Here is a 25022-nt window from a genome sequence, read left to right on the forward strand (position 1 = left end):
AAAGAAGGAAGGAAGGAAGGAAGGAAGGGAGGAAGGGAGAAAAGAGGAAGGGAGAAAAGAGGAAGGGAAGAAGGAAGGAAGGAAGGAAGGAAGGAAGGGAGGGAGGGAGAAAAGAGGAAGGGAAAAAGGAAGGAAGGAAGGAAGGAAGGAAGGAAGGGAGGGAGAAAACAAGGAAAGAAGGAAGGAAGGGAGAAAAGAGGAAGGGAAGAAGGAAGGAAAGAAGGAAGGGAGAAAACAAGGAAAGGAGAAAGGAAGGAAGGGAAGAAGGAAGGAGAGAGCAGGAGGAAAGAAGGAAGGAAGGAAGGAAGGAAGGAAGGAAGGAAGGAAGGAAGGAAGGAAGGAAGGAAGGAAGGAAATGAGCCTGAAAGAAAGAAAGAAAGAAAGAAAGAAAGAAAGAAAGAAAGAAAGAAAGAAAGAAAGAAAGAAAGAAAGAAAGAAAGAAAGAAAGAAAGAAAGAAAGAAAGAAAGAAAGAAAGAAAGAAAGAAAGAAAGAAAGAAAGAAAGAAAGAAATGAGCCAGAAAGAAAGAAAGAAAGAAAGGAAGATAAATTCCCGTTGATACGTTTTTGTGTAACAAACATGGCGGATCTGAGAGCGAAATAGATTTATAGTTAAAAATCGTCATTTTTATCGTTATCGGGATAAATGCCAGAAATTATCGTGATACATTTTTTAGTCCATACCGCCCATCCCTAGGAGGAGGACCAGGAAACTGCAGATGTAGGGAAGGACGACACTGTGAGGCCTGGCAGTGTCAGAGTCCACTAACTGCTTTCGTCCATTTGGGTTTTGTTGCTTGTCTGTCAGTGCTGTCTTCATCCGTCTCTCTAATCCCCCTCCTTCTTCCTCCCCTCTTTCAGCCTGTTTTTAGGCATTGAGGTCTCTCGTTACATGGTTGAGTTCAAGTGTTTAGAGAAGCATGGAGATTGATTAAGAGGAAGTCATCCAGAACAAAGAGTCTGGAGGTTGCGCTGGGGTCATGCGGGTGCAGCCCGTCAGTTTCCATCTGCCGCTCCCCGAATGGAGAATGGAGCGAAATAGTTTTAGTTAATATTAAAAGAAAGGAAGAAATCTTGATTTGTTCAGCTTCTGGTATTTTAGTCACTATGAGGTCACTGAAGAAGGGTTTCATATCTTTATCAGCATAATCTGAGTAATAATAGACTGACTTCACATTACAGGGTCAGAGGTCAAGCTGTTATATTTGCTATAAATGAAAGGACCCTGGAGGGAGTTCAGGGATATCATTTTCAGGCTTGAGAAGGCTGCGCATCTTCAGTCTCGTATCACCGTCCTGCACTCTGCAGCATCATATTTCAGTTTCTTTCTGACACTTTCACTACTTAGAGCCGCGTTCATCAGTAGCTCCCGGTCGAAAGAGCTGTTTGACTGACAGGCTGGATTTTAAAGGACATGACAGGGTGAACTGGCTGGACATGTGATGTAAGCCGGTCGATGCTTGATCGTCTGCCATCTGGCCGCGGCTGCATGGAAACAAACATGGTGGCAGTTACTCACGGTCCGCTGGTACCATTCACTCCCCTCTGAAGGGCCGTAGATCAATGGACAGTCATCAGGCCAAACGTCTATGATGTGGGCGTTAAAAGGCTGAGCGCCACTCTGACCCGTCCCTGGATTTTCAGCCCGCGTTGACCCACAGAAGACCAGCACACTCCTGACTCCACACTGCTGCTTTCAACTCCACTGTCTGTGTTTAAATTCTCTAAATAGGTGTTTTTCTATCGTGTTAAAAAAAAAAACTTAAACAATCTTGTACAAAAAAAACTGCTTTATGTTATTAAAAAAAGGAGAAAAAAAACAACCTATTACCAGATCTTGGAATGTAAACAAGAGGAAAGACATAAAGTAATATCAGTCATATCTAATGAAAGCCTCAAAGGAAACTGTAATCATCATCTTTAATAAGGTTTTATTTTTGGTATACAATAAGTAGAAGTTTAGTTTAGTTTATTTAAGGATCCCCATTAGAAGCACACAAATGTGCCTCTAGTCTTCCTGGGGTCCTGAACATAAAAATACAGTACAGTGCAGTAGGAATGGGTGATATTTTACCATTCACGATAAACCGTCAAAATAATTCCCCACGGTAAGAATTTCTCATCTCACGGTAAAAACGATAAATTCCCGTTGATGACGTTTTTGTGTAAAGCTGATTTATGGAAGGAAGGAAGGAAGGAAGGAAGGAAGGAAGGAAGGAAGGAAGGAAGGAAGGAAGGAAGGAAGGAAGGAAGGAAGGAAGGAAGGAAGGAAGGAAGGAAGGAAGGAAGGAAGGAAGGAAGGAAGGGAGAAAACAAGGAAGGGAAGAAGGAAGGAGAGAGCAGGAGGAAGGAAGGAAGGAAGGAAGGAAGGAAGGAAGGAAGGAAGGAAGGAAGGAAGGAAGGAAGGAAGGAAATGAGCAAGAAAGAAAGAAAAAGAAAGAAAGAAAGAAAGAAATGAGCCTAAAAAGAAAGAAAGAAAGAAATGAGCCTGAAAGAAGAAAGAAAGAAAGAAAGAAAGAAAGAAAGAAAGAAAGAAAGAAAGAAAGAAAGAAAGAAAGAAAGAAAGAAAAGAGCCTAAAAGAAAGAAACAAAGAAACAAAGAAGTATAAATTCCCGTTGATGACGTTTTTGTATTGGTATTTTTTTTATCGTTATCGGGATAAATGCCAGAAATGATCGTGATCAATGTTTTAGTCCATACCACCCATCCCTACAGTGCAGTCATACAGTAAAAAAAAACAACAAAAAAACAAAACAAACAAAAAACAATCAGACAGGCTGCACAGACCTAAAATGATAAAAACATAAATTTGAGAATAATACTGATAAACAATGAAGTAAATACAGACAAATTAGAAATAATTAATAGAGAACAAAGACAATGAGACAGGCTGATTGTATAACAGACAATACCAGACACAGAACATGCTCAACGGACCAACAGTATAATCCACAGAGTACAAACAAACAAACCAACATAAACAGACAGACACAGCCACATGTGAGGACATACTGCTCTTAGTTGGTGAGATATTTCTTTGTACGTTTTTTGAAAGTGATTTTATTATTTGCAGTTTGTTTGATATGTTTAGGCAGAGAATTCCAGAAAACTATTGATCTATATATGACAGTAAGCTTGCGAGAATTTGTAGAAGAGCAGCAAGAGCATTGTGACAAAAAAAATACTTCACACATCTAATCATCAGTACCGCTGATGTCACTTAAGTCATAAATATCTTTTTATTTAGTGCATTTAAAAATGCTTGCACTTATTTTATTGATTTAATAATGTTGTAATTCTCCTGATTGTAACATACTTAGGGAATCTTTTCCAACCATTCTTTAGGAAATTCCTGGACACGTCTCCTGTTTGTGCTTCATTTATTAAGAACTTCACTGCACTTAGGTGACGCGTAAAACATCATGGACACACATTATTATTGTGTTCTTCATCCTGCTCAGCATCGTCAGTCTATTGCAAGGTCACACACAGTCAGAAGCAACAACAAAAACAAAAACCATACACTTGGAAGAAAAATCTGAATATTCACTGAACATGTGAAATCAGCGCTGAGAAGCCCAGCAGAATCTTCCCCATTACACAACTGGGAAACGCTTTTGTGGTGTTTATATCCATGAGCAACGGGGCAGCCGTTACTGTTTGGCCACGGTGGGGGTTTGTGAAGCAACGCTTTTCTTGAGTACAATGACAAAATGTTTAAACTTTTGAACATTAACCCCAAAATGATCACTTACTATATTTGCTACAAAAGTACAAAGATGTTGCCTCACAATGTTGATGTGTCAAATGCTAAGATGCCTTTGAGATGGTTAATAGAAATAATCACATCTAGGCCTGTGTTGAAAAAATCAATTTTCTGATTCTAAATCGATTCTCATATTAATTCCTAAAAATCGATTTGTGCGGTATGTCTAAAGATCGATTTTTTTTTTTATTATTACATTTTTTTTTTTTTTCCATCATTACATTTTTGCCTCATCTCACTCATCACTCATCTTCTCCCGCTTTTCCGTTACCGGGTCGCGGGGGCAGCAGCCTCAGCAGGGATGCCCAGACTTCTTTCACCCCAGACACTTCCTCCAGCTCTTCCGGGGGGAGTCCGAGGCGTTCCCAGGCCAGCCGAGAGACGTAGTCTCTCCAGCGTGTCCTGGGTCTTCCCCGGGGTCTCCTCCCGGTGGGACATGCCTGGAACACCTCCCTAGGGAGGCGTCCATGAGGCATCCGGTACAGATGCCCAAGCCACCTCAGCTGACTCCTCTCAATGTGGAGGAGCAGCGGCTCGACTCCGAGCTCCTCCCGGGTGACCGAACTCCTCACCCTATCTCTAAGGGAGCGTCCAGCCACCCTGCGGAGGAAACTCATCTCGGCCGCTTGTATCCGCGATCTTGTCCTTTCGGTCACTACCCAAAGTTCATGACCATAGGTGAGGGTAGGGGCGTAGATTGACCGGTAAATCGAGAGCTTCGCCTTTCGACTCAGCTCCCTCTTTACCACGACGGTCCAGTACATCGACCGCATTACTGCGGACGCTGCACCGATCCGTCTGTCAATCTCCCGCTCCATTGTTCCCTCACTCGTGAACAAGACCCTGAGATACTTGAACTCCTCCACCTGAGGCAGGACTTCTCCACCCACCCGGAGAAGGCATGCCACCCTTTTCCGGTCGAGAACCATGGCCTCGGTCTTGGAGGTGCTGATTCTCATCCCTGCCGCGTCGCACTCGGCCGCAAACCGCCCCAGCACATGCTGGAGGTCCCGGTCTGATGAAGCCAACAGGACAACATCATCTGCAAAAAGCAGAGATGAAATCCTGAGGTTCCCAAACCGGATCCCCTCCGGCCCCTGGCTGCGCCTAGAAATCCTGTCCATAAAAATTATGAACAGGACCGGTGACAAAGGGCAGCCCTGCCGGAGTCCAACATGCACCGGGAACAAGTCTGACTTACTGCCGGCAATGCGAACCAGACTCCTGCTTCGATCATACAGAGACCGGACAGCCCTTAATAGAGGGCCCCGGACTCCATACTCACTCAGCACCCCCCACAGAATGGCGCGAGGGACACGGTCAAATGCCTTCTCCAGATCCACAAAACACATGTAGACTGGTTGGGCAAATTCCCATGAACCCTCGAGCACCCTGCGGAGGGTATAGAGCTGGTCCAGTGTTCCAAGACCGGGACGAAAACCGCATTGTTCCTCCTGAATCCGAGGTTCGACTATTTTATTACATTTTTGCCTGGTGAACTTTAATCCCAGTAGTTTTGAAAACTCCTGAACTAAATTAACTTTTCTTTTGAGAAAATGCTGGACATTTCAGCTTAAATTTCTAAATGTTATATTAGTTCAATGAAGTTCATATTATCTATATTTACTATAGCTTGTTTGGTTTCTGTTATCGGACACGGTTTGTCATGAAATACCTGAAAAATGCCGCTTGCTTCATGGCAAGCTGTGTGTCTGGTGACAGAATAAATCAGACAAGCTAAAATAATTTGTTTACTGCTTGAGCTGTTGCAATTTCTTTCTTTTTTTGCACTTTAAATGGATATTGAAATGCCTATTTGAGTTATTTATTTCTTAGTTATTTCACAATAATTATTGTGAAATTATTATTTCAATAGTTATTTTACAGTCATATAATCCAGGCAACACTAACCCAAATCAATATCGAATCGGATCGGATCGAATCAAATGGTGATAATCGTTTCTGAATCTTAAGAATCGGAATCGAATCGATTCTTAACATTTGAATCGATACCCAGCTCTAATCACATCTGTTTCAGTTGTTTGTTCCTTCACTGTTCACCTCTGACACTCACTTAGTGTCAGCAGCTTTTTTTTGGAAAAGACTGACGTCGTAATTGACGGACTGCTGTTTGCTAAATGATGTACGTGGTTAACATCGACCCTAGTGCTGTTAATCACTGCAGCGCTTCCTCGTTGCTACGACAACCGGCTCAGATCAGCTGGGGCATGGTGCATCAACATCAAACTCGATAATAGATGCCTTTTTCTGTTGGACATTGAACTATGGAAGAGAAATGTGGACTGGCAGCCTCTGGATTGTATCACAGAGCAACCCGTGGTAATGGAGATGATCTCACTCTGCAGCCCGCTCCGTGTTTGCAGTGTGTTGTTTGATGACGAGTGCCATCGGCAATCAGCTTTGCTGTCGCTCTTCCATTAGATCTCGGATTGAAGTTTTTCCATCCACTTATCCGCTTACATTTTGACTGTTTTTCCTCCTCCGGCCATCTGACGCTCTTCCAACAGTTCTTTTACTTTCATCTCCTCCTTCAAAACTTCTCTCTCGTCAGCTAATCTAATAGCCACTAACTGGCTGCTAATGAACATGTTGAAGTATAGGACATCATGTCCACTCTCTAATGATATTATGTTTCCTGGTAACGCTCCAATTCATTTCCTGGAGAGGAGAAGACGGAGAGCAGAGATGGTTCATAATCTGGTTTCTTTCATCACACACTCTCTAATTCTGGCCTATGTTGGTGTCTGCGTGCTCGGTGTTAGGAGTTCTTTGCTCTGCTTGTGTCCCAGGGTGAGGTTCTGGTTTCTGTGTCGTCTGAGAATTAAAAAAAAATGTTTTTAATGTCACTTACAGGGAACCTTGTACCCTGACTAAAAAGAGGGAGTTAAAAATGCTGGGAAATGAACATGACATCACCAGAAGTAGGGCTGGGCGATATATTGAGATTTTAATATATATCGATATATTTTCAAACACGATATGGTACGAGACAATATCGTTTATATCGATTTAAAAAAAAATATATATATTTTTTTTTTTTTACATTTTTTTTTTTTTAAATGATTTTGATATAGCTTATTTTGTGACAAATTGACTTGAATGTTTTATTTGAGATTTGCACAAATGTTTTGTTATTTGCACAACTGTCAACCTCAGTGGAAAAGTCTGCCTGTTACTGTCTACATTGTATTAATTGCACAGTGTATTTTAATGTAATTGTTATGCAGGAAAGGGATATTTGTTTTATTTTATTCAAGAAGCATTTTTATTCTATATATGCAGGCAGTTTATTTTTATTTAATTTGTTTTATACATTTTGATATTGTGCAGACCTCTGTTAACAAAGGTACCTGTGTGACATTTGGCACGAGGCTTTGTATTAAAACTGACTGTTTTTTTAAGGGTTTGCCTCAGAAAAAAATGAAGCTAACAGAGATGCTATGCTATAATGCTTTGGGGGAAACCCCAATTAAGGCACAGAAAAAATATCGAGATATATATCGAGTATCGCCATTTAGCTAGAAAATATCGAGATATGACTTTTGGTCCATATCGCCCAGCCCTAAACAAAAGTGAATAAAACTTGTTCAGGATTTATGCCGGAGGCCTGTATATTTCTTTTTGGGGGATGTTTATTACTTTAATGGGGTTACATATTCATATATTATGGATTATAATAAGATACTTGGTCTTCAACCAGTTCAGACGAACATTTGTTTAAAAAATAAAAAAAAGGGAGATATTTTGCATCCACCAGGAAACCTCTGACTCTGTCCTTGTCTTCCCAGGTGAAAGTGAACATCATTGGAGATGTGATGGAGCAGGGCTCCACCAACCTGAGGATCGACCCTGCGGGCTTCAGCCCCCACCCTGCCATCTACTCCATGCGTCCAGACATCCGCTGCATCGTGCACATCCACACTCCTGCCACGGCAGCCGTGAGTTCACGTCACACCACACTGCGTACAACTGGGCTGTCCTGCAAGCAAACGAGCGGCAGGCATTCTTTTATTCTCCTCCCGCTGAGCGTTTGAAGCTTGTTTCGAAGAACGAGTTTCTTTCTGGGAGGCGGAGGAGTTTGAATGGTGCAGTTATAGCGAGTAGACGAGTGTTGACACCTCAACAGAAAGGGAATAATTATCTCTGAATGGCTCTGCAGAGCACAACTTAACACGATCACAAAGAGGCTTTTCTCTGCGGCGATTAAAGATTTTCTTCACACCTCAAGACACATCCGAGGAAATTTCAGCTGCAGCTTCAGGTTAAAGAAACTGCTGGAACGCAGCTTCCAGAGCTCTAACGTATCTCTGCTGTTTTTCCCTTGGCATTTCTCCTACTTTAGGTGTCGTCTATGAAGTGTGGCATCCTGCCCATTTCCCAGGAGGCATTGATCTTGGGCGAAGTCGCCTACTACAACTACCAGGGAAGCCTGGACGAGCAGGAGGAGCGCCGGGAGCTGCAGAAGGCCCTGGGTCCTTCAACGAAGGTGGGAGCACCGAGACAAGTCTGGAATACCACATCTATAGTGTCCGACCGATCAGCCTTTTTTTCGATTATTTCGATCACCGATTAGGGAGAAATCAAAAAGACCGATAGCCGATATCAGCCGATACGATTATTACCCTTTTTTACCTTTTTGGGAGAAAACAAATTTCAATACAAGAATTAATTTAAATGAATGGTGAGCAATTTATTGCTTTAACTAGGAAGGACAGCAATATTCACTTAGCACGGCTCACACATCAAAAGTGCAAATTATGGAACATCAAACAAAACAAGCAGCATTTCAGTTATTAAAAATAACATTAAGTGAATTTTCTCTTTACATAAAATAAAAAAGCTGCCTATAAAAAATAACAAATTAAGAGGAATAACAGCCTCAATTTTAGAACAGTCAGGCACAATACTCCCAAACCACAGCAAGTGCCTACTTGGAGGTAGTAACAGTAAGCTAACTAGTACACATGACAAACAACCAAACAGTACAGGTTGTGAAAATGGCTACACAGGTTGTTTTTTTAAGTGCAAATATTTACTTAAGTTTACTTAAGTTTGAGCATGTTGAACATTCTTAATACAAAAAGAAAATGCAGTATTTCAGTAAATTTCTTAATTTTTCTTTAAAAAACAAAAAAAAATCGAAATTATTTATTTTCGATTTTTTTTTGGGGGGGGGGGCGATACAGATTATTAATAAAATTATGAATATCGAATTCGATAATCGGCCACGGCCGATTATCGGTCGCCCACTACATCTAGCAGCCCTGCTTTTCTCAACCTTGTCAAACCATTTGGTCCAGATATGTACACAGCTTCTCTTGAGGATCTTTCACAAATATTCACAGGAAACTGAGGTCTGTGACTTATCTGTGATTTGAAGTCGAGAAAGGATGAATGGTCTAATTATCAGGGTGCGGCGTATTTGAGAAAGGAAACTGCAGAGCATCCTGTTGAAATATCTGCTCAGCTTGGATTAACCAACCACTTGTTGTGACTCTAATTTCGCTTTACGTCCGAATGTGAGCTCAGCTGTTTCTGTGTGTTATCCCTGGAAAAAACATAACTTAAAAACTCCTTAAAGAGATTTAAACAAACATAAGTAAACCACTGTTCTCAATGTATTGCAGGTTCTGGTGTTGAGAAACCACGGCGTAGTTGCTCTCGGGGAGACCATTGAAGAGGCCTTTCACTACATCTACAATGCCCAGTACGCCTGCGAAATCCAGGTACAGACGGACACGGAGCCAGCGTCCAGATATACACACCAGACCAGCAGGACCAGTGCTGTCCTGCTGCTCCACCCTCACCTTTCCCCACTTCAAGCACTTTAAAGGGGACAATCGAAACAAATCTGTGCTTGGCACTAGGAATGGGCGATATTTTACCGTTCACGATAAACCGTCAAAAAAATTCCCCACAGTAAGAATTTGTATCTCACGGTAAAAATGATAAATTCCTGTGGATGACGTTTTTGTGTAAAGCTGATTTATGGTTCTGGGTTAAATCCACGCACAACGTACGTGAAGGAAGGAAGGAAGGAAGGAAGGAAGGAAGGAAGGAAGGAAGGAAGGAAGGAAGGAAGGAAGGAAGGAAGGAAGGAAGGGAGGGAGGGAGGGAGGGAGGGAGGGAGGGAGGGAGGGAGAAAACAAGGAAAGAAGGAAGGAAGAGAGAAAACAAGGAAAGAAGGAAGGAAGAGAGAAAACAAGGAAAGAAGGAAGGAAGGGAGAAAAGAAGGAAGGGAGAAAACAAGGAAAGAAGGAAGGAAGGGAGAAAAGAAGGAAGGGAAGAAGGAAGGAGAGAGCATGAGGAAAGAAGGAAGGAAGGGAAAAAGGAAGGAAGGAAGGAAATGAGCCTAAAAGAAAGAAAGAAAGAAAGAAAGAAAGAAAGAAAGAAAGAAAGAAAGAAGGAAAGAGAAAGAAGGAAAGAAAGAGCGAGATAGATTTATAGTTAAAAAGGTGGAGTTCAATTGGTATTTTTTTATCGTCATTTTTAACGTTATCGGGATAAATGCCAGAAATTATCGTGATACATTTTTTAGTCCATACCGCCCATCCCTACTTGGCACCACTTATCACCAATTATTGAAGTCACTGTTAACTCAAAGCCTCCTGGTATGACTGAGCATTTTGTTGGGAGTGGCCAGATTTCATGAGCTATTCAGATTTGCAAGGGAGTGTTCAGACTCCACACAGCTTCCCATCATACTGCATTTAAAATGGGTGCATCATGCACGGCTCAATATTGGTGGTATTTTGACCAAAACAGACACTTTATTACCTGTCAACTTGGAGAAATGCATTAAAAGTTTTCTGTAACAGTCACAACCAAGGAAAGTGTCAGAAAAACCGCTTTATAAGCAGAGTAAGTAACAACATAATGGTTTTTTCTGATTCACCTTCAGCGATGGGCACGTTTTCACGCATCAGACTCAACCGGCAAGTGTTTTGTTTCCTGGTTTTCTGGGGTGCCCCCTGTAAACATGGTGGATTTTAAGATGATGGGTCTTCTCCCTCTTCTGTAACAGAGCTTATCACGTCTTCTTATTGAGTCTCCCTTGAAAAGCAAGAGGAAACATTCCTGCATCCTGCAAAAACGTATATTTGACCTGCATCAGTCCCCTTCAGGCGTGTTTGTTGCATGCCACTGCGTTACATTGATGTCGGTGCTCTTCGGATTTATTTTTGTGGGGGGGGGGTGACGTCTTTGTTTGTGTTGCATAAGCCTTCAAGTCCTCACTTTTCTGTTTCTTTGGGTTTTAGGTGAACGCCATCTCATCTGCTGGAGGAGTAGAGAACCTCATAGTGCTGGACAGGGAGAAGTACAAATCCCGAGTGTACGCTGTGGCCACGGCCGAGGGCGTCAACTTGGGCGGCCAGTACAAGTGGAAGGTTGGCGAGCTGGAGTTTGAGTCAATGATGAGGATGCTGGATAACCTGGTGAGGAACTGTCAGAAAAAGTTTTAGATAGAGATAGTCTATGCGTTGTGGATGAGCGTCATATTAATTCCCAACAGGAAACTGTGATCACAAACAGATATAAAAACTATCAGAAACAGTCCATAAACACTTTTTGAGAGGGATTGCTTTATGTTGCAACATATTTTGCAAGTTGATATGAGGAACGTTGTCACTTGACCTCAAGAGATGTCGAGGACTTGTGGAGAGGATGTCGGGAAAAGGGATAAGACGTTTATCTTTCAAACCCAGATTAAAGGCTGGTATACAAAAAAAGAATGACATTTTAAGATACCCGAAGATCTTTAGTCAGGGGCATCTTCACACATTTTCCTTTTCACCGAACCCGGCACCTCAACATCCTCACATTTTTCCGTCCTGAAGGAAAACATTTGTTGTTTACCAAGTTTTTATTGAACAAGTCATCTTAAACAAACCCTGGTGTTTATCAGAAGATAGAGGCGACTTAAAGGATCCCTTCTGTAATGTTTGAGCTGCAGTTGAGCTGCATCTGGCCTTGACATGACCGCACCACAAGGAAACGCTGATTCAGACTTTATCTGTGCAATATACAGACTTAAGTAGTCCAAAATAATAAAAGATTAGTTGGAGTTAATCAAAATTGAACAAGAGGCGCGATATTGCCACGATGTTGAACCTGGGTGTACTGCTCAGTGGAACCGTAAGAAAGAAGGTTTGTCCACAGGCTACGAGCAGCAGCGGGGGCCGCAGCGGGGGACCTGGAATAAAAACGTGCCCCCGCGACAGCTAAATAAGCCGTATCACCGGAAAAGAGAGGAGAACAGCGGGGTTCATATCAGCTATGCTGGCAGAGGACTCAGAGAAACACAATACACAAAAGACTTCAAAGAAAAGTAGTCATTTTAAAGGGATTGATGAAAGAATGTCTCCGAAAGGCAGAGATGCATTTTGAGGAAAAAATGTTGTTGGGTTTCTTTTGGGTGCTGTTCAGAAGCAAAGAGCACAGGAGGTTGGTGGATACAAGGGGGTTCTCGTGTCCTCGTCTGTGCATCACTGCTCTTGTCTGCCCTCCTTCACCCCATCCTCTTCGTCAGATTTCCTCATCTTCCTCCCCTCTCATTTCCTCTCTGCATCTCACCTCTTTCCATACCGTCCATCTCTTCTCACACGCTTCACAAACGTTGTATCAGATAAGCCCCTGTTTTTTCGGTGCGAAACCGCCATCAAAGCGATGGAAGTCCAGGGAGGTGCAAATAAACCAGCTCCCCTCTTGATCTCAAAGCCAGCAAAGAAACGCAGCGAGCTTCCAGCTGAGAGCATGTGGAAATGTGTGAATATGAAAGCAGGATGTTTCCGGAAAAGGGTCTCGCCAGCTCAGCTGGGCGATGGAGGCGACGTGAAAGGTCAGCGTCCACCGCGGGGTTCAGATGAAAAGAAGAGCTGCTTGTGTGTGGAAAGTTGTGAGGAAAAAAACAGCAGCGGCGATGGGAATGTGGGGGAAGGAAAGAGATGGGGATAAAGCAGAGAAAAAGTACGAGGGGAATTGAGGGACAGAGAGACGTGAGACAGGAAATGACTCCATGGCTCTGTCCTCTGTGCTGCCAGAAACCCTGCGGTCGCTGCTCCGCTTCTTTCCCTAGTTTCCATTTGACTGACTGACCGAGAGAGTGGCAGCCCGTCCAGCAGTCCAGGAAGGAAAACTTACAGAATAGATGCTCACTTCTCTCGCCCTTGTAACATTTTCTCATTTCATATTCATAACGACATGAGCCATAATCCAAAGCCACTTAATGATCCTCGTGAGGAAAACTGAGAGTTTGCAGTGGAACTGGATGTGATGACTCTTTAAACATATAATAACCCAAATAAGAATCAAAATATTTTCAGGTTTATTAAAAAGAAACGTGCCTATCATCTAGGGCTGGGCGATATATCGAGATTTTAATATACAGTTGTATGAAAAAGTTTGGGCACCCCTGATCATTTTCAAGATTTTCCTTTATAAATCATTGGTTGTTGGGATCAGCAATTTCAGTTAAATATATCATATGGCAGACAAACACAGTGCTATTTGAGAAGTGAAATGAAGTTTATAGGATTTACAGAAAGTGTGCAATAATTACTTAAACAAAAGTAGGCAGGTGCATAAATTTGGGCACCCTTGTTGTTTTATTGATTTGAATACATTTAGCATTAATTATTGTACAACAGTTGTTTGTTCAGTTCATTGACCCTTCACCTACATACACAGGTGAAGCCAATCATGAAAAAGGGTATTTAAGGTGGCCTGTTGTAAGTTGTTCACCTCGTTGCATCTTCTTTGAAGACTGGCAACATGGGAGCCCCAAAACAACTGTCAAAATACCTGAAAACAAAGATTGTTCAACATCATGGTTTAGGGGAAGGATACAAAAAGCTAGCTCAGAGATTTCAGCTGTCAGTTTCCACTGTAAGGAGCATAGTGAGGAAATGGAAGACCACAGGCACAGTTCTAGTTAAAGCCCGGAGTGGCAGGCCAAGAAGAATCTCAGATAGGCAGAGGCGAAGGATGGTGAGAACAGTCCAGGTCAACCCACAGACCAGCTCCAAACACCTACAACATGATCTTGCTGCAGACGGTGTCACTGTGCATCGTTCAACTATTCAGCGCACTTTGCACAAGGAGATGCTGTATGGGAGAGTAATGCGGCGGAAGCCTTTTCTGCGCACGCGCCACAAACAGAGTTGCTTGAGGTCTGCTACAGCACATTTTGACAAGCCAGCTTCATTTTGGAATAAGGTGCTGTGGACTGATGAAACTAAAATTGAGTTATTTGGACATAGCAAGCGGCAGTATGCATGGCAGAAGAAGAACACAGAATTCCAAGACAAACACTTGCTACCCACAGTCAAATTTGGTGGTGGTTCCATCATGCTGTGTGGCCAGTGCAGGTACTGGCAATCTCGTTAAAGTTGAAGGTCGCATGGATTCCAGTCAGTATCAGCAGATTCTTGCCAACAATGTTCAAGAATCAGTGACAAAGTTGAAGTTGCGCCGGGGCTGGATACTTCAACAAGACAACGACCGTAAACACTGCTCAAAGTCTACTAAGGCATTCATGCAGAGGAACAGGTACAACGTTCTGGAATGGCCATCTCAGTCCCCAGACCTGAATATTACTGAAAATCTGTGGTGTGATTTAAAGCGAGCTGTCCATGCTCGGAAACCATCAAACCTGACTGAACTGGAGATGTTTTGTAAAGAAGAATGGTCAAAAATACCTTCAACCAGAATCCAGACCCTCATTGGAAGCTATAGGAAGCATTTAGAGGCTATTATTTCTGCAAAAGGAGGATCTACTAAATATTGATGTAATTTTTCTGTTGGGGTGGCCAAATTTATGCACCTGCCTACTTTTGTTTAAGTAATTATTGCACACTTTCTGTAAATCCTATAAACTTCATTTCACTTCTCAAATAGCACTGTGTTTGTCTGCCATATGATATATTCAACTGAAATTGCTGATCCCAACAACCAATGAATTATAAAGGAAAATCTTGAAAATGATCAGGGGTGCCCAAACTTTTTCATACAACTGTATATCGATATATTTTCAAACACGATATGGTACGAGACAATATCGTTTATATCGATTAAAAAAAAAAAAAAAATTACATTTTTTTTTTAATGATTTTGATATAGCTTATTTTTTGACAAATTGACTTGAATGTTTTATTTGAGATTTGCACAAATGTTTTGTTATTTGCACAACTGTCAACCTCAGTGGAAAAGTTTGCCTGTTACTGTCTACATTGTATTAATTACAGTGTATTTTAATTTAATTGTTATGCAGGAAAGGGATATTTGTTTTATTTTATTCAAGAAGCATTTTTATTCTATATATGCAGGCAGTTTATTTTTATTTCATTTGTTTCATACATTTTGATATTGTGCAGACCTCTGTTAATAAAGGTACCTGTGTGACATTTGGCATGAGGCTTTGTATTAAAACTGACTGTTTTTTTAAGGGTTTGCCTCAGAAAAAAATGAAGCTAACAGAGATGCTATGCTATAATGCTTTGGGGGAAAACCCAATTAAGGCACAGAAAATATATCGAGAAATATATATAGAGTATCGCCATTTAGCTAGAAAATATCGAGATATGACTTTTGGTCCATATCGCCCAGCCCTACTATCATCTTCTTCTCAACATCAGGGTTACAGGACGGGCTACACCTACCGGCACCCCATTGTGCGAGACAAACCGAGGCACAAGAGCGAGGTGGAGATCCCTGCCACGGTCACGGCGTTCACGCTGGAGGACGACACCGACGCCACGCGGCTGCCCCTCAAGTTCCTGCAGCAGCGGCAGCAGAGGGAAAAGACACGCTGGCTCAACTCACCCAACAGCTACACCAAGGTCAACGTGGAGGGTGGGGAGGAGCGCTACAGCAGCCGGACAACCACGGTGAGCTGATGTGTGATGATCTTGGTCATCCGAGGCCAGGGTTCTCATACAGATCAGGGGTTTATAGTACTGCACCGCCATCTAGTGTCTGAGAAGGGAACTGCAGGGATCTGCTTGTACTGACGTGATGCATTTAATCACAACTCTCTGATTATTAAAGGTTGAGTGAATATGTCTTCAGTGAAGGAGTTTTATTCCCTTTACAGTGGATGAAAGCGGATGAAACTGGAACTATAATCCGGATTGAGGACCCAAATCAGTTTGTACCTCTCAACACAGACCCCACAGAGGTGCTGCAGAAAAGGATGAAGGTAAGTGCAATGATTGCAACAGATTCCAACAGTCTTAACAGTGTGGTGAAAATCTCTTCCAAGATTATTTGATTTGATTTATTTTATTTTTGTACATGTAAAAAAAAGAAACAACACTTCATGAGAAGTTTAAGAAAACAACAGCAAAACAAAGAATTTCATCCTTTAAAACTTGCTAACTTGATTTACATGTGCCAAAAAAGGAGTAGGAAGGTTGTTCGTGTTCTACGAGTCTTAAAATTTAGAGAACCCCTTAAATTATACCTTCCCTCTCTGTCATGAAACATTTCCTGCAAGTGAGATGGTAATAAGTTGTTCCTAGCTTTATAAATGACTTGTGCAGTTTGGAATTATACTATGTCAAAAGATTTTGATTATTTTAGAATTGAAGAATAAGGAATTGGTGTGTTCACGAAAAAACCAGCCTTATGAATTATCCTTATGGCTCTTTTCTGCAGTATGAATAGTGGTTGCAGTGAACTTTTATACATATTTCCCCAAACCTCTAAACAGTAACTTAGATAAGGCAAAACTAGGGAACAGAACAGAATGCGGAGTGATTATTGGACTCAAGCAGAGAGACCTAAGCTCCCTATGGGAACAACAGGTTTTGAGGAAGACTCATAGTATTCTGGATACGCTTTTCCAAGTCTTTTATCCCCTCTGCTGTCCGGCTATTAAATTTATCCTTGTGAATTTGTTTGGTATGTGCATTTAGGTACTGTGTACCTTCTAGGAATGATATCATCCGGTGTTTGTATAGACTGTTTTTAATTAATTAATTTATTGGTATCAGCACTTTTAATGCAACAAATTGCAGATTTTTGCACACAGCTGCAGACTTTCTCTCTGTGTTTCTATTGAATGTGTTATGTGTTTGTTATGTGTGTGTTTGGGCGCGAGCTGCCGAATCAAATTGCCCCTCAAGGGATAAATAAAGTTGTCTTGAATCTTGAATCTTGATTCCCCTTTGATATAAATTTAGCATCTTCCTTGCTACCTTTTGAATTTTCATAACTTTCACTTTGATTTTTTGGGATTTTTTTTTTGTTTCCGATAAAGTAAAAGAACATTGAAAAAATATTTTGTTCTAACTTTCTTCTCTGCAGCCCCCTGACTTATCTGAAGGGGTAGCTTCCAATCATTCAAAGTCACTGCAAATGCATCATAGTGTGTTTGGTCTCGTCACAGATCAGAGATCAGAACCGGTTTGATGTGATGACGTCAGGGCCGCGCTCTCAGCACCTCGCAGGCATCCCCGTCGATCAGCCACGACAGGTGAGAGCTTTCAACTCAATATTCGCTACAGTGGAGCTGCTTTTTTTTCCAGACAGGAGTCTGCGAAGAAGCTGACGGCAAGACATCTTTGTGTTACACACAAAGCTGTGTGCTAGATCTGTGCTAGATCACCTGATGTCTGTCGATCAGTCTCGAGCTGTTTGAAAAACGTCACGAATCAAAGGTCCGAGATATTTAGCTCCTATTCAGGTGTTGCAGGACATGCAGCTGTTTATGCTGGTTTCACTGTCTGTGGAAGCCAGCAGAGAAAATCAACAGTAAGGTTTTTGAGAATCAGCTGCGTAAACACTTTGATCTGCCTGCATTTTCTCCTGCTGCTGGACAGTACGAGCGTCCTGGATATTGCCTGGTCTTAGCTTTTTTTTTTTTCAATACTGATGTATGAAAATTGTCAGTCTATAAATGTTCACAAGTCTCCACAGTGGCTTCTCAGAAGAGTATTTTGCTCTAAAGACGGATGCGCATGCTCATGCACGGTGAGAGCTTTAGCAGCCACCTGCTCAGACCTTAGTGCTGCACCAGGCAGCAGTGACGCCACTAGGGGGCGACAAGTGAGCAGGTTTCACAAAGGCAAACGTCACCTCTTGACAATGGTACACAGGCTGCAGGAGCAACATAAGATAACAAGAATATCATAAAAGAATAATATTAATAATGTAAGACGGATGTAATATCAACACGCAGGTTCATTACACTTGTTCATCTTCTTATGGTTGATGTCTTGTCTTAAAGGATCTGGGCCAGATAAAAGTTATGGTAAATATGCTAAGTATTGTCATGTTGTTCCTGATTGCAGTGGATATTTATTAATTTCATTTTTTTTTTTCATTTTTAAGATCAATTTCCACTTTTAATTTACTTGCACTTTTATCCAGTTTCACTCATTTCTGCGGGTCACTGAAGTGTGATGATTTGTTGAGCATGATGTGGGTGTGACATATTTCTGAATATAAATGTTTTATTATAACTGTTGCGTGTGCATGATGATGACACGTTTTTTGTCTGTTCTCTGTTGTGACATAAAGACTAGCATAGGTGATTAGAGGTGCTCTGTTTTATCGTCACATACACAGTTGTGGTTTTGCACATTTGCACGTCAGTTCAGGAGTGTGTGTGTGTGTCCATGTGTAAATGTGTGTGTGTGTGTGTGTGTGTACATGTGTAAATGTGTGTGTGTGTGTGCTCCCGTGCTCACCCCTCTCCCTGCCTCCTCCCCAGCCCTACGTGCCCACAGCGGACGAGCAGATGGCTCCTCTTCCTCCCAACCCGTTCAGTGAGCTGTCAGAGAAGGACCTGGAGGAGTACCGCAAGAACGTGGAGAGAAGGCAGCTGGGCCTCAGCGGTATGACACACACGCTCTTAAGCAAACAAGCAGTCAGCAGAATTCAGATCCTACCAATCACTGACGGTCATTTTACTACACAATATTGGCAGGCTTTAGAGAAATCGGATCAATAGTCAATACGAAGGTGCAATTTGAGAGCACACAGGGAGATATTAGTCTGATGCTGCAAAAGAGCAGGACTTAACTTCCCGGATGCGTGGGCGGCATTGTAGGTATTTTGTTTTACCCACGGAGAGCAGACGTCTGTTTGGCTGTCCCGTCCTTTAATGCACCATTAGCACATTCCATGCTGTGTTTGGTTTTCAAAGCACACGACCAACTTTTTCTCATAAAGTCATCCTAAAAGAAAGAAAAATAAAGTGAAAACAAGCCTGGCTAATGCTTTTAGGTACGCAGAAGCGTCTACAGCCGTTATGGCCGTGGAGGTCATCACACTCGGACATCAGTCCAGGTCCAGGCATCTTCAGCATTCTTCTTCCATCCCGTTTCCTCCCGTGGTTCATCTCATTTTCCGGCCCCTTGCTCAGTCACTCTCATCCTTGCTTCCTTCAGCATTCAGTTTCAGCTTCGTCCGTTGTGATGAACATACAAAGAATTCACGGCTGTTAAAACCATCATTTTAAGATGGAAAACGTTAAAACTCAAAATAGTTTTATTGTTGTTAATGTTCTATTACCAGCTGCCCTTTTAATAATCTGGTTCCAGTAAACCAGCTTCAAAAGACGGGACGTCTGGCACATTCCCGCACATACAGTATTAACAAGAAAGTAAAGTTCATGGGTCACCTTTAAAATCAGTTGAAAACATTTTCAGGATAGCTAGTATTCTTTCTAGCATCACCATTTTTTGTAAAAGGATGACAAGATCCAACTAACCACATACAGTAAACGGTCTCGTCTGAGTCTGTTAAGATGTTAACAAGGAGGTCAGACCAAACAGCTGGACCACATGTCAAGTTTATCCTGCATCTACTAGGGATGCAAATGGTTCTGCAGTTCTGTCCCTCTTCGTCCTCACTTAGAGATCGGGGATAAATATCTGAATTTAACAGCAGCGCCTCCTGAACGACTGTCCGATTGGATAACCCCATACGCTTTTATTGTGAGATGTTTGTCCCCACAGGAAAACGCTGCACACACACACGCGCGCTGGGCATAGTAGATGCTAATCATATTAGTGCTCAGTCCTTTCAGAGAGGGGGGAGTCAGTCGTAGAAAGACGGTCCTTCCTCTGCAGAGCTCCTTTTTAAATTGGAGCAGATTTAAAAGTGGCTGTTTTATGTGGGAATGTAAATCAGCAGCGGCATGTGCTCGTGTGTATGGATGAGTGCAAATGTTCTTTATTGCATGTGAATATGAAATGTGGTGCCTGTGTGTGTGAGAGAGGCCAGTATGACTAAAAGGCAGACTGAACTGACAGCAGGTCTTCACACCCGCCACATGAGCAGGAGCCCGTTGCTATGACACTGTTGCTCACACAGCCCCATGAATCCCCGGTGACCCATCTGGATACAAGCTGGAGTCCGTCTGGAGGGGCCTGATACACGCCTGGCCTGCACACACTCACACACACACACACACACACACATATGCTTCCAGGTTCAGGCTACGATTATTTGTGTCCTTTACAGCTCCAATGATCATCGGTGAAAAACCAGAAGACTAATTTCAAGCATTCAATGTGAAGTCTGATGCAACACGAGGCGACGTGTCCACTTCTGTAAAGAACATTTTGACGCTGTAACTATTAGGACTGTTCAGAGGGACTTTCATCGAAGGGATTTTTGTCCTAGAGCTCGGGAACATCGTACTACATGTGTCAACATCAGTTTACAAGCTGCACATTTGATTTCTGCAGAATATGTGCAGAATTCCCAAACACCGCTCAGTCCAGGCGGTTATACAACCCCGCCCTATATGATCCGCTTGGACGGGTTGTTGAATGTCACAACTGACAGCTGAACATGTAACCTCGAGTGTGCTAATGGATGCATTATGGGATTCGCTCATATTAATCAGTGGTTCCAACTAATGAGGCTGCTAACACTCAGCCAGATTCTAACATTAACTGTTCTTACCAAACTCATTCATTTTTTTATTCCTTTTAGATGGATTTCATGAGAGTTTTAAGCAAATATATCAATTTTTATGAAAGGATTTTCTAGGGCTGGGCGATATGGACCAAAAGTCATATCTCGATATTTTCTAGCTAAATGGCGATACTCGATATATATCTCGATATTTTTTCTGTGCCTTAATTGGGGTTTCCCCCAAAGCATTATAGCATAGCATCTCTGTTAGCTTCATTTTTTCTGAGGCAAACCCTTAAAAAAACAGTCAGTTTTAATACAAAGCCTCTGCCAAATGTCACACAGGTTCCTTTATTAACAGAGGTCTGCACAATATCAAAATGTGTAAAACAAATGAAATATAAATAAACTGCCTGCATATATAGAATAAAAAATGCTTCTTGAATAAAATAAAACAAATATCCCTTTCCTGCATAACAATTAAATTAAAATACACTGTGCAATTAATACAATGTAGACAGTAACAGGCAGACTTTTCCACTGAGGTTGACAGTTGTGCAAATAACAAAACATTTGTTCAAATCTCAAATAAAACATTCAAGTCAATTTGTCACAAAATAAGCTATATCAAAATCATTTTAAAAAAAAAATCTTTTTTTTTTTTTTAAATCGATATAAACGATATTGTCTCGTACCATATCGTGTTTGAAAATATATCGATATATATTAAAATCTCGATATATCGCCCAGCCCTAGGATTTTCCATTATCTACAGTTAAGAACATCAAACCAATGAACTTGTGTTGTACTAGAGTGTTTTTTGTTAAAACTTTTGTTAAGATCAAATCCGTGCAGACTGTTTGGAGCGACGTCTACATACTTTATTGCTAGAGTCTTGATACAGTTAAAGCTCCGTTTACTGTACATTTAAGCGTGCAGCCTGCGTGAATCGTCAGTAGGGGGAAACAGTAGCTGCTCTGATGCCTCAACATGTAGTCATTACATTGCCGTTCAGAGCATCTGTCTCCTCACTGGGATATTAAAGCTCAGGAACATGTTGCAAGGGGAGGGGGGGGGGCAAACCCAACAAAAGCCTGATGATCAGCAGACAAGGATTTTTGAAGTTTTGTGGGAAAACAGCTGTGCATGGCCTGATTTAACATGTGTGTGTTACCACTAATCTCTCAAACACCCCACCTCTCCTCCCTCCTCCCTCCTGATCCGCCATCCCAACTCCCTCCGCCCTCTTACTCCCCCCTCTGTCGTCCCTCTACCTAACCCCCCCCCCCACCCTTCCACCTCCCCGTGCGGCAATCCTCTCATCTCCTCCTCGCTCCAACCCCCCCCTTCTCCCCGCCCCGCCCCCCCGCAGATGGCGAGCTCGAGCTAACCTCTGATGACGGCTCCACTCTTTCTCAGTCTCTGTCTCTCACACAGTCCCCGCAAAGCACTCCAGCTAAAGAAGGTATCACTCACACAGAGAAAATGGTTTGCTCTTAATGTTTTTCACTACCACTGTTTGTCTTTGAAATCAGATGTTTGTCGATATGCGAGCATGAGGGTGAAAGTTTAACCGAGACAGACTCATAAATGATTAATATGCAGCAGCTCACACCACTTGTAATGTCATGTTGCACTAATCACCTTGCATACGTGAGCACGCCTGCCTACATGGAAGTTCAGCCGGGTGCCAGCGGTTGGGTAAAAACGTCTCTGTTCTTTCTGTCGACGCATTTCTGTCAGGAAAATACATCCATTACCATTAAAAATGCAAAATAACTTTCTAAAAAGCTCATCAAATCAAAGTGCTACCAGAGCAACTGGTTTTTTGCTCACTTTGGTTTGATGTTCAAAGTTGAACGGATGTTTTGGAGATAAATAATCAATCACTCTAGCAAATTTGTCACTTTACCAAGTTGAGGGACGTCTGGGAGAAAGAAAAGAAAAGTGTAAGAAAAGTCCGGACTTGGAGAAAGTCTAGACCAGGGGTCGGCAACCCAAAATGTTGAAAGAGCCATATTGTACCAAAAACACAAAAAACAAATATATCTGGAGCCGCAAAAAATGAAAAGTCATGTATACGCCTTAGTATGAAGGCAAATGGCGAAAGGCAAAAAGTCGAAATGTTGAGAAAAAAGTTGAAATGTCGAGAAAAAAGTCGAAATGTCGAGATTAATGTCAAAATTTAGAGAAAAAAGTCAAAATGTTAAGATTAATGTTGAAGTACAATGTGGAGAAAAAAGTTGAAATGTGGAGAAAAAAGTCGAAATGTGGAGAAAAAAGTCGAAATGTCGAGATAATGTCGAGATTAAAAAGGAAGAAAAAAGGAAAAAAAGGGGAAAAAAAAAGGAAAAAAAAAAAAGGTCAAACATTTTTGAAAAAGCTCCAAGGAGCCACTAGGGCGGCGCTAAAGAGCCGCATGTGGCTCTAGAGCCGCGGGTTGCCGACCCCTGGTCTAGACTTTGAGAAAGCATGTTTTTATTGCAGCGTTTCGTCATGTGAGCTGGATGTACTTTACGTGTAAGAAAGTTTAAAAACAAGATTGACTGGTAGAGCCAGTAAACCGAACTACATCTACCAGTACTTTTAAAGGTTGTTGGAGGCTTCAAAGTACCAGTGTTAACTAAACATAACCAAATAGCAACAGCAAACTGAATATTATAAAAAAAAAAGAAAATAAATGTAGTAAATTAGCAGAAAGTGTGAACTTGTCCACTCCAGCTCTCTGCTCACCGTCACCACCTGCACTTAGCTGTCCTAAAAACTGCCTTTTCCGGATATCTGGAACTTTTCAGAACTCTGGACTAGGTCGTTTTATAAGACAAAAACACAGGATTAAAAATAATGACTTATTTATTTATTTTTGCATTTTAAATGACACATGACTTGCTCAGTGGACGGGTCAGATACATCTCAGATGCTGGAAGACGTTTGATGCCAGAGCTTCCTGCCAAACATAATGTGAACATTTTAGTCTGCAGTTTGTTACAATGTTGAACCTATATAAGCTAGAACAAATATAAGATCAAAAAATGATTTTCAGTGTCCTCGCTTACCGTCTCCGTTGTATTTAAATCAGGAATCTGATGCAGCTTCAACCTCAAAGCGATTGCTGAGAGGCATGCGGACCACAATGTTATCGCCCCGTCCTTCACAGTAGACACCTTCAAAAAGGAATAAATAAATATGGAATATGGAAATCATTGTTTACAAGAGGACTCTGTGTCCAGATTTGCTCAAATCAAGAGTTCAACTCCAGTTTATGGTTATCGTTGTCTTGTTCTTTTCAATAAGACGCCACTCTCCTAACTTTTCTAGCATTTTTCTGTCTGCAAAGTTCTAAATATGATGAAACTCGTCAGTGAACACATTTAATTTAATTTAATTTATTTTATTTAATAGGGACAATGCAGGTTTACATGTGATCACATTCACTCATTACAAACAAGCCAATGTGACTGATGTTCTGCATACAGAGATTATAGCTATTGCTAGTTTCCATCTCCTGTCCCTAGTTAGGCTTTAAGTAAAAGAAAACGAAAGAAAGGAGGAAAAGAATACAAAAATACATTCAATTTTCAACATGCAAAGCTATATCCTATTTACAATTCTCAGCTTGCAAGAGAGCACCCTATTAGCGGTTACAGGTGATTAAAAATGCGTACATTTCTGATTTTGCTTCAACCAGTCTTTGACATTTTTAGTAAAAACCTTAAAATCTTGAGTTGTTTTTATCTCAGTTGGCAGTGTGTTCCACATTTGAGAGCCCTTTATAGAGAACGCTGACTGCCCAAAGGAGGTCTTACGGCGTTCAACCTTACAGTTACCGCTTGTTGTTCCCCTGGTGATCCTACCACTATTCTGCCTGCTAACTAACTTACATAAAACATCTGGTGCTAGGTTCTGTAGACACTTAAAAACCAGTTTGAGTGTAGAAAACTGTAGAAATTATCAAAACTAAGCATGTTGTACTGTTTCAATATGTGACAGTGGTGCGCAGTGATTGTGCATCTCCATCCAGATTTAACCCTTTTTGGCTGTGCCTTTAACCCTCACAGACCCTTGGTGTGCTTTGAGGGTTAAACACTCCTTTACTTGTCTAGAAATGGGCTTCGAGACATAAATACGTTCACTTTATGTTTCTTTGAAGGAACACATCGCAGGTGTCCTGGCCCAGAGATCTGAGTGCTCCATAGCGTCACCAAACATGATTTGTTACCTCCTGCTGTCGTTTGCACGTACAGGATTATGTCATCGTGCCTATGAACACAAAAGATCCTGCGCCTTGTCATTTTAGGCAAGTTGATGTACCTCCAAGAAACACAAAGATCACAGAGGCCCCATTAAAGGTTGTAAATAATGACGCT

At 41.7% G+C, this 25022-nt stretch overlaps 1 protein-coding gene across 8 annotated transcripts in view; it reads left to right on the top strand.

Moving 5' to 3' along the window:
• The window catches only part of add3a (adducin 3 (gamma) a), a 127665-nt gene that overhangs the window by 98336 nt on the left and 4307 nt on the right, over positions 1–25022 (top strand). For 5 of the 8 annotated variants that reach the window (XM_061721494.1, XM_061721486.1, XM_061721477.1 and 2 more), the window contains 10 exons: positions 7575–7724; positions 8129–8272; positions 9414–9512; positions 11046–11222; positions 15420–15671; positions 15878–15982; positions 17174–17260; positions 18014–18037; positions 18500–18623; positions 22028–22120. In XM_061721494.1, coding sequence (XP_061577478.1) covers positions 7575–7724; positions 8129–8272; positions 9414–9512; positions 11046–11222; positions 15420–15671; positions 15878–15982; positions 17174–17260; positions 18014–18037; positions 18500–18623; positions 22028–22120 — 1255 coding nt within the window. The remainder of the gene's footprint in view (positions 1–7574; positions 7725–8128; positions 8273–9413; positions 9513–11045; positions 11223–15419; positions 15672–15877; positions 15983–17173; positions 17261–18013; positions 18038–18499; positions 18624–22027; positions 22121–25022) is intronic. The other 3 variants (XM_061721522.1, XM_061721513.1, XM_061721531.1) reach the window with 3 other exon arrangements.

Source organism: Cololabis saira, chromosome 1 (assembly GCF_033807715.1).
Source record: "Cololabis saira isolate AMF1-May2022 chromosome 1, fColSai1.1, whole genome shotgun sequence".
NCBI classification, from domain to species: domain Eukaryota; kingdom Metazoa; phylum Chordata; class Actinopteri; order Beloniformes; family Belonidae; genus Cololabis; species Cololabis saira.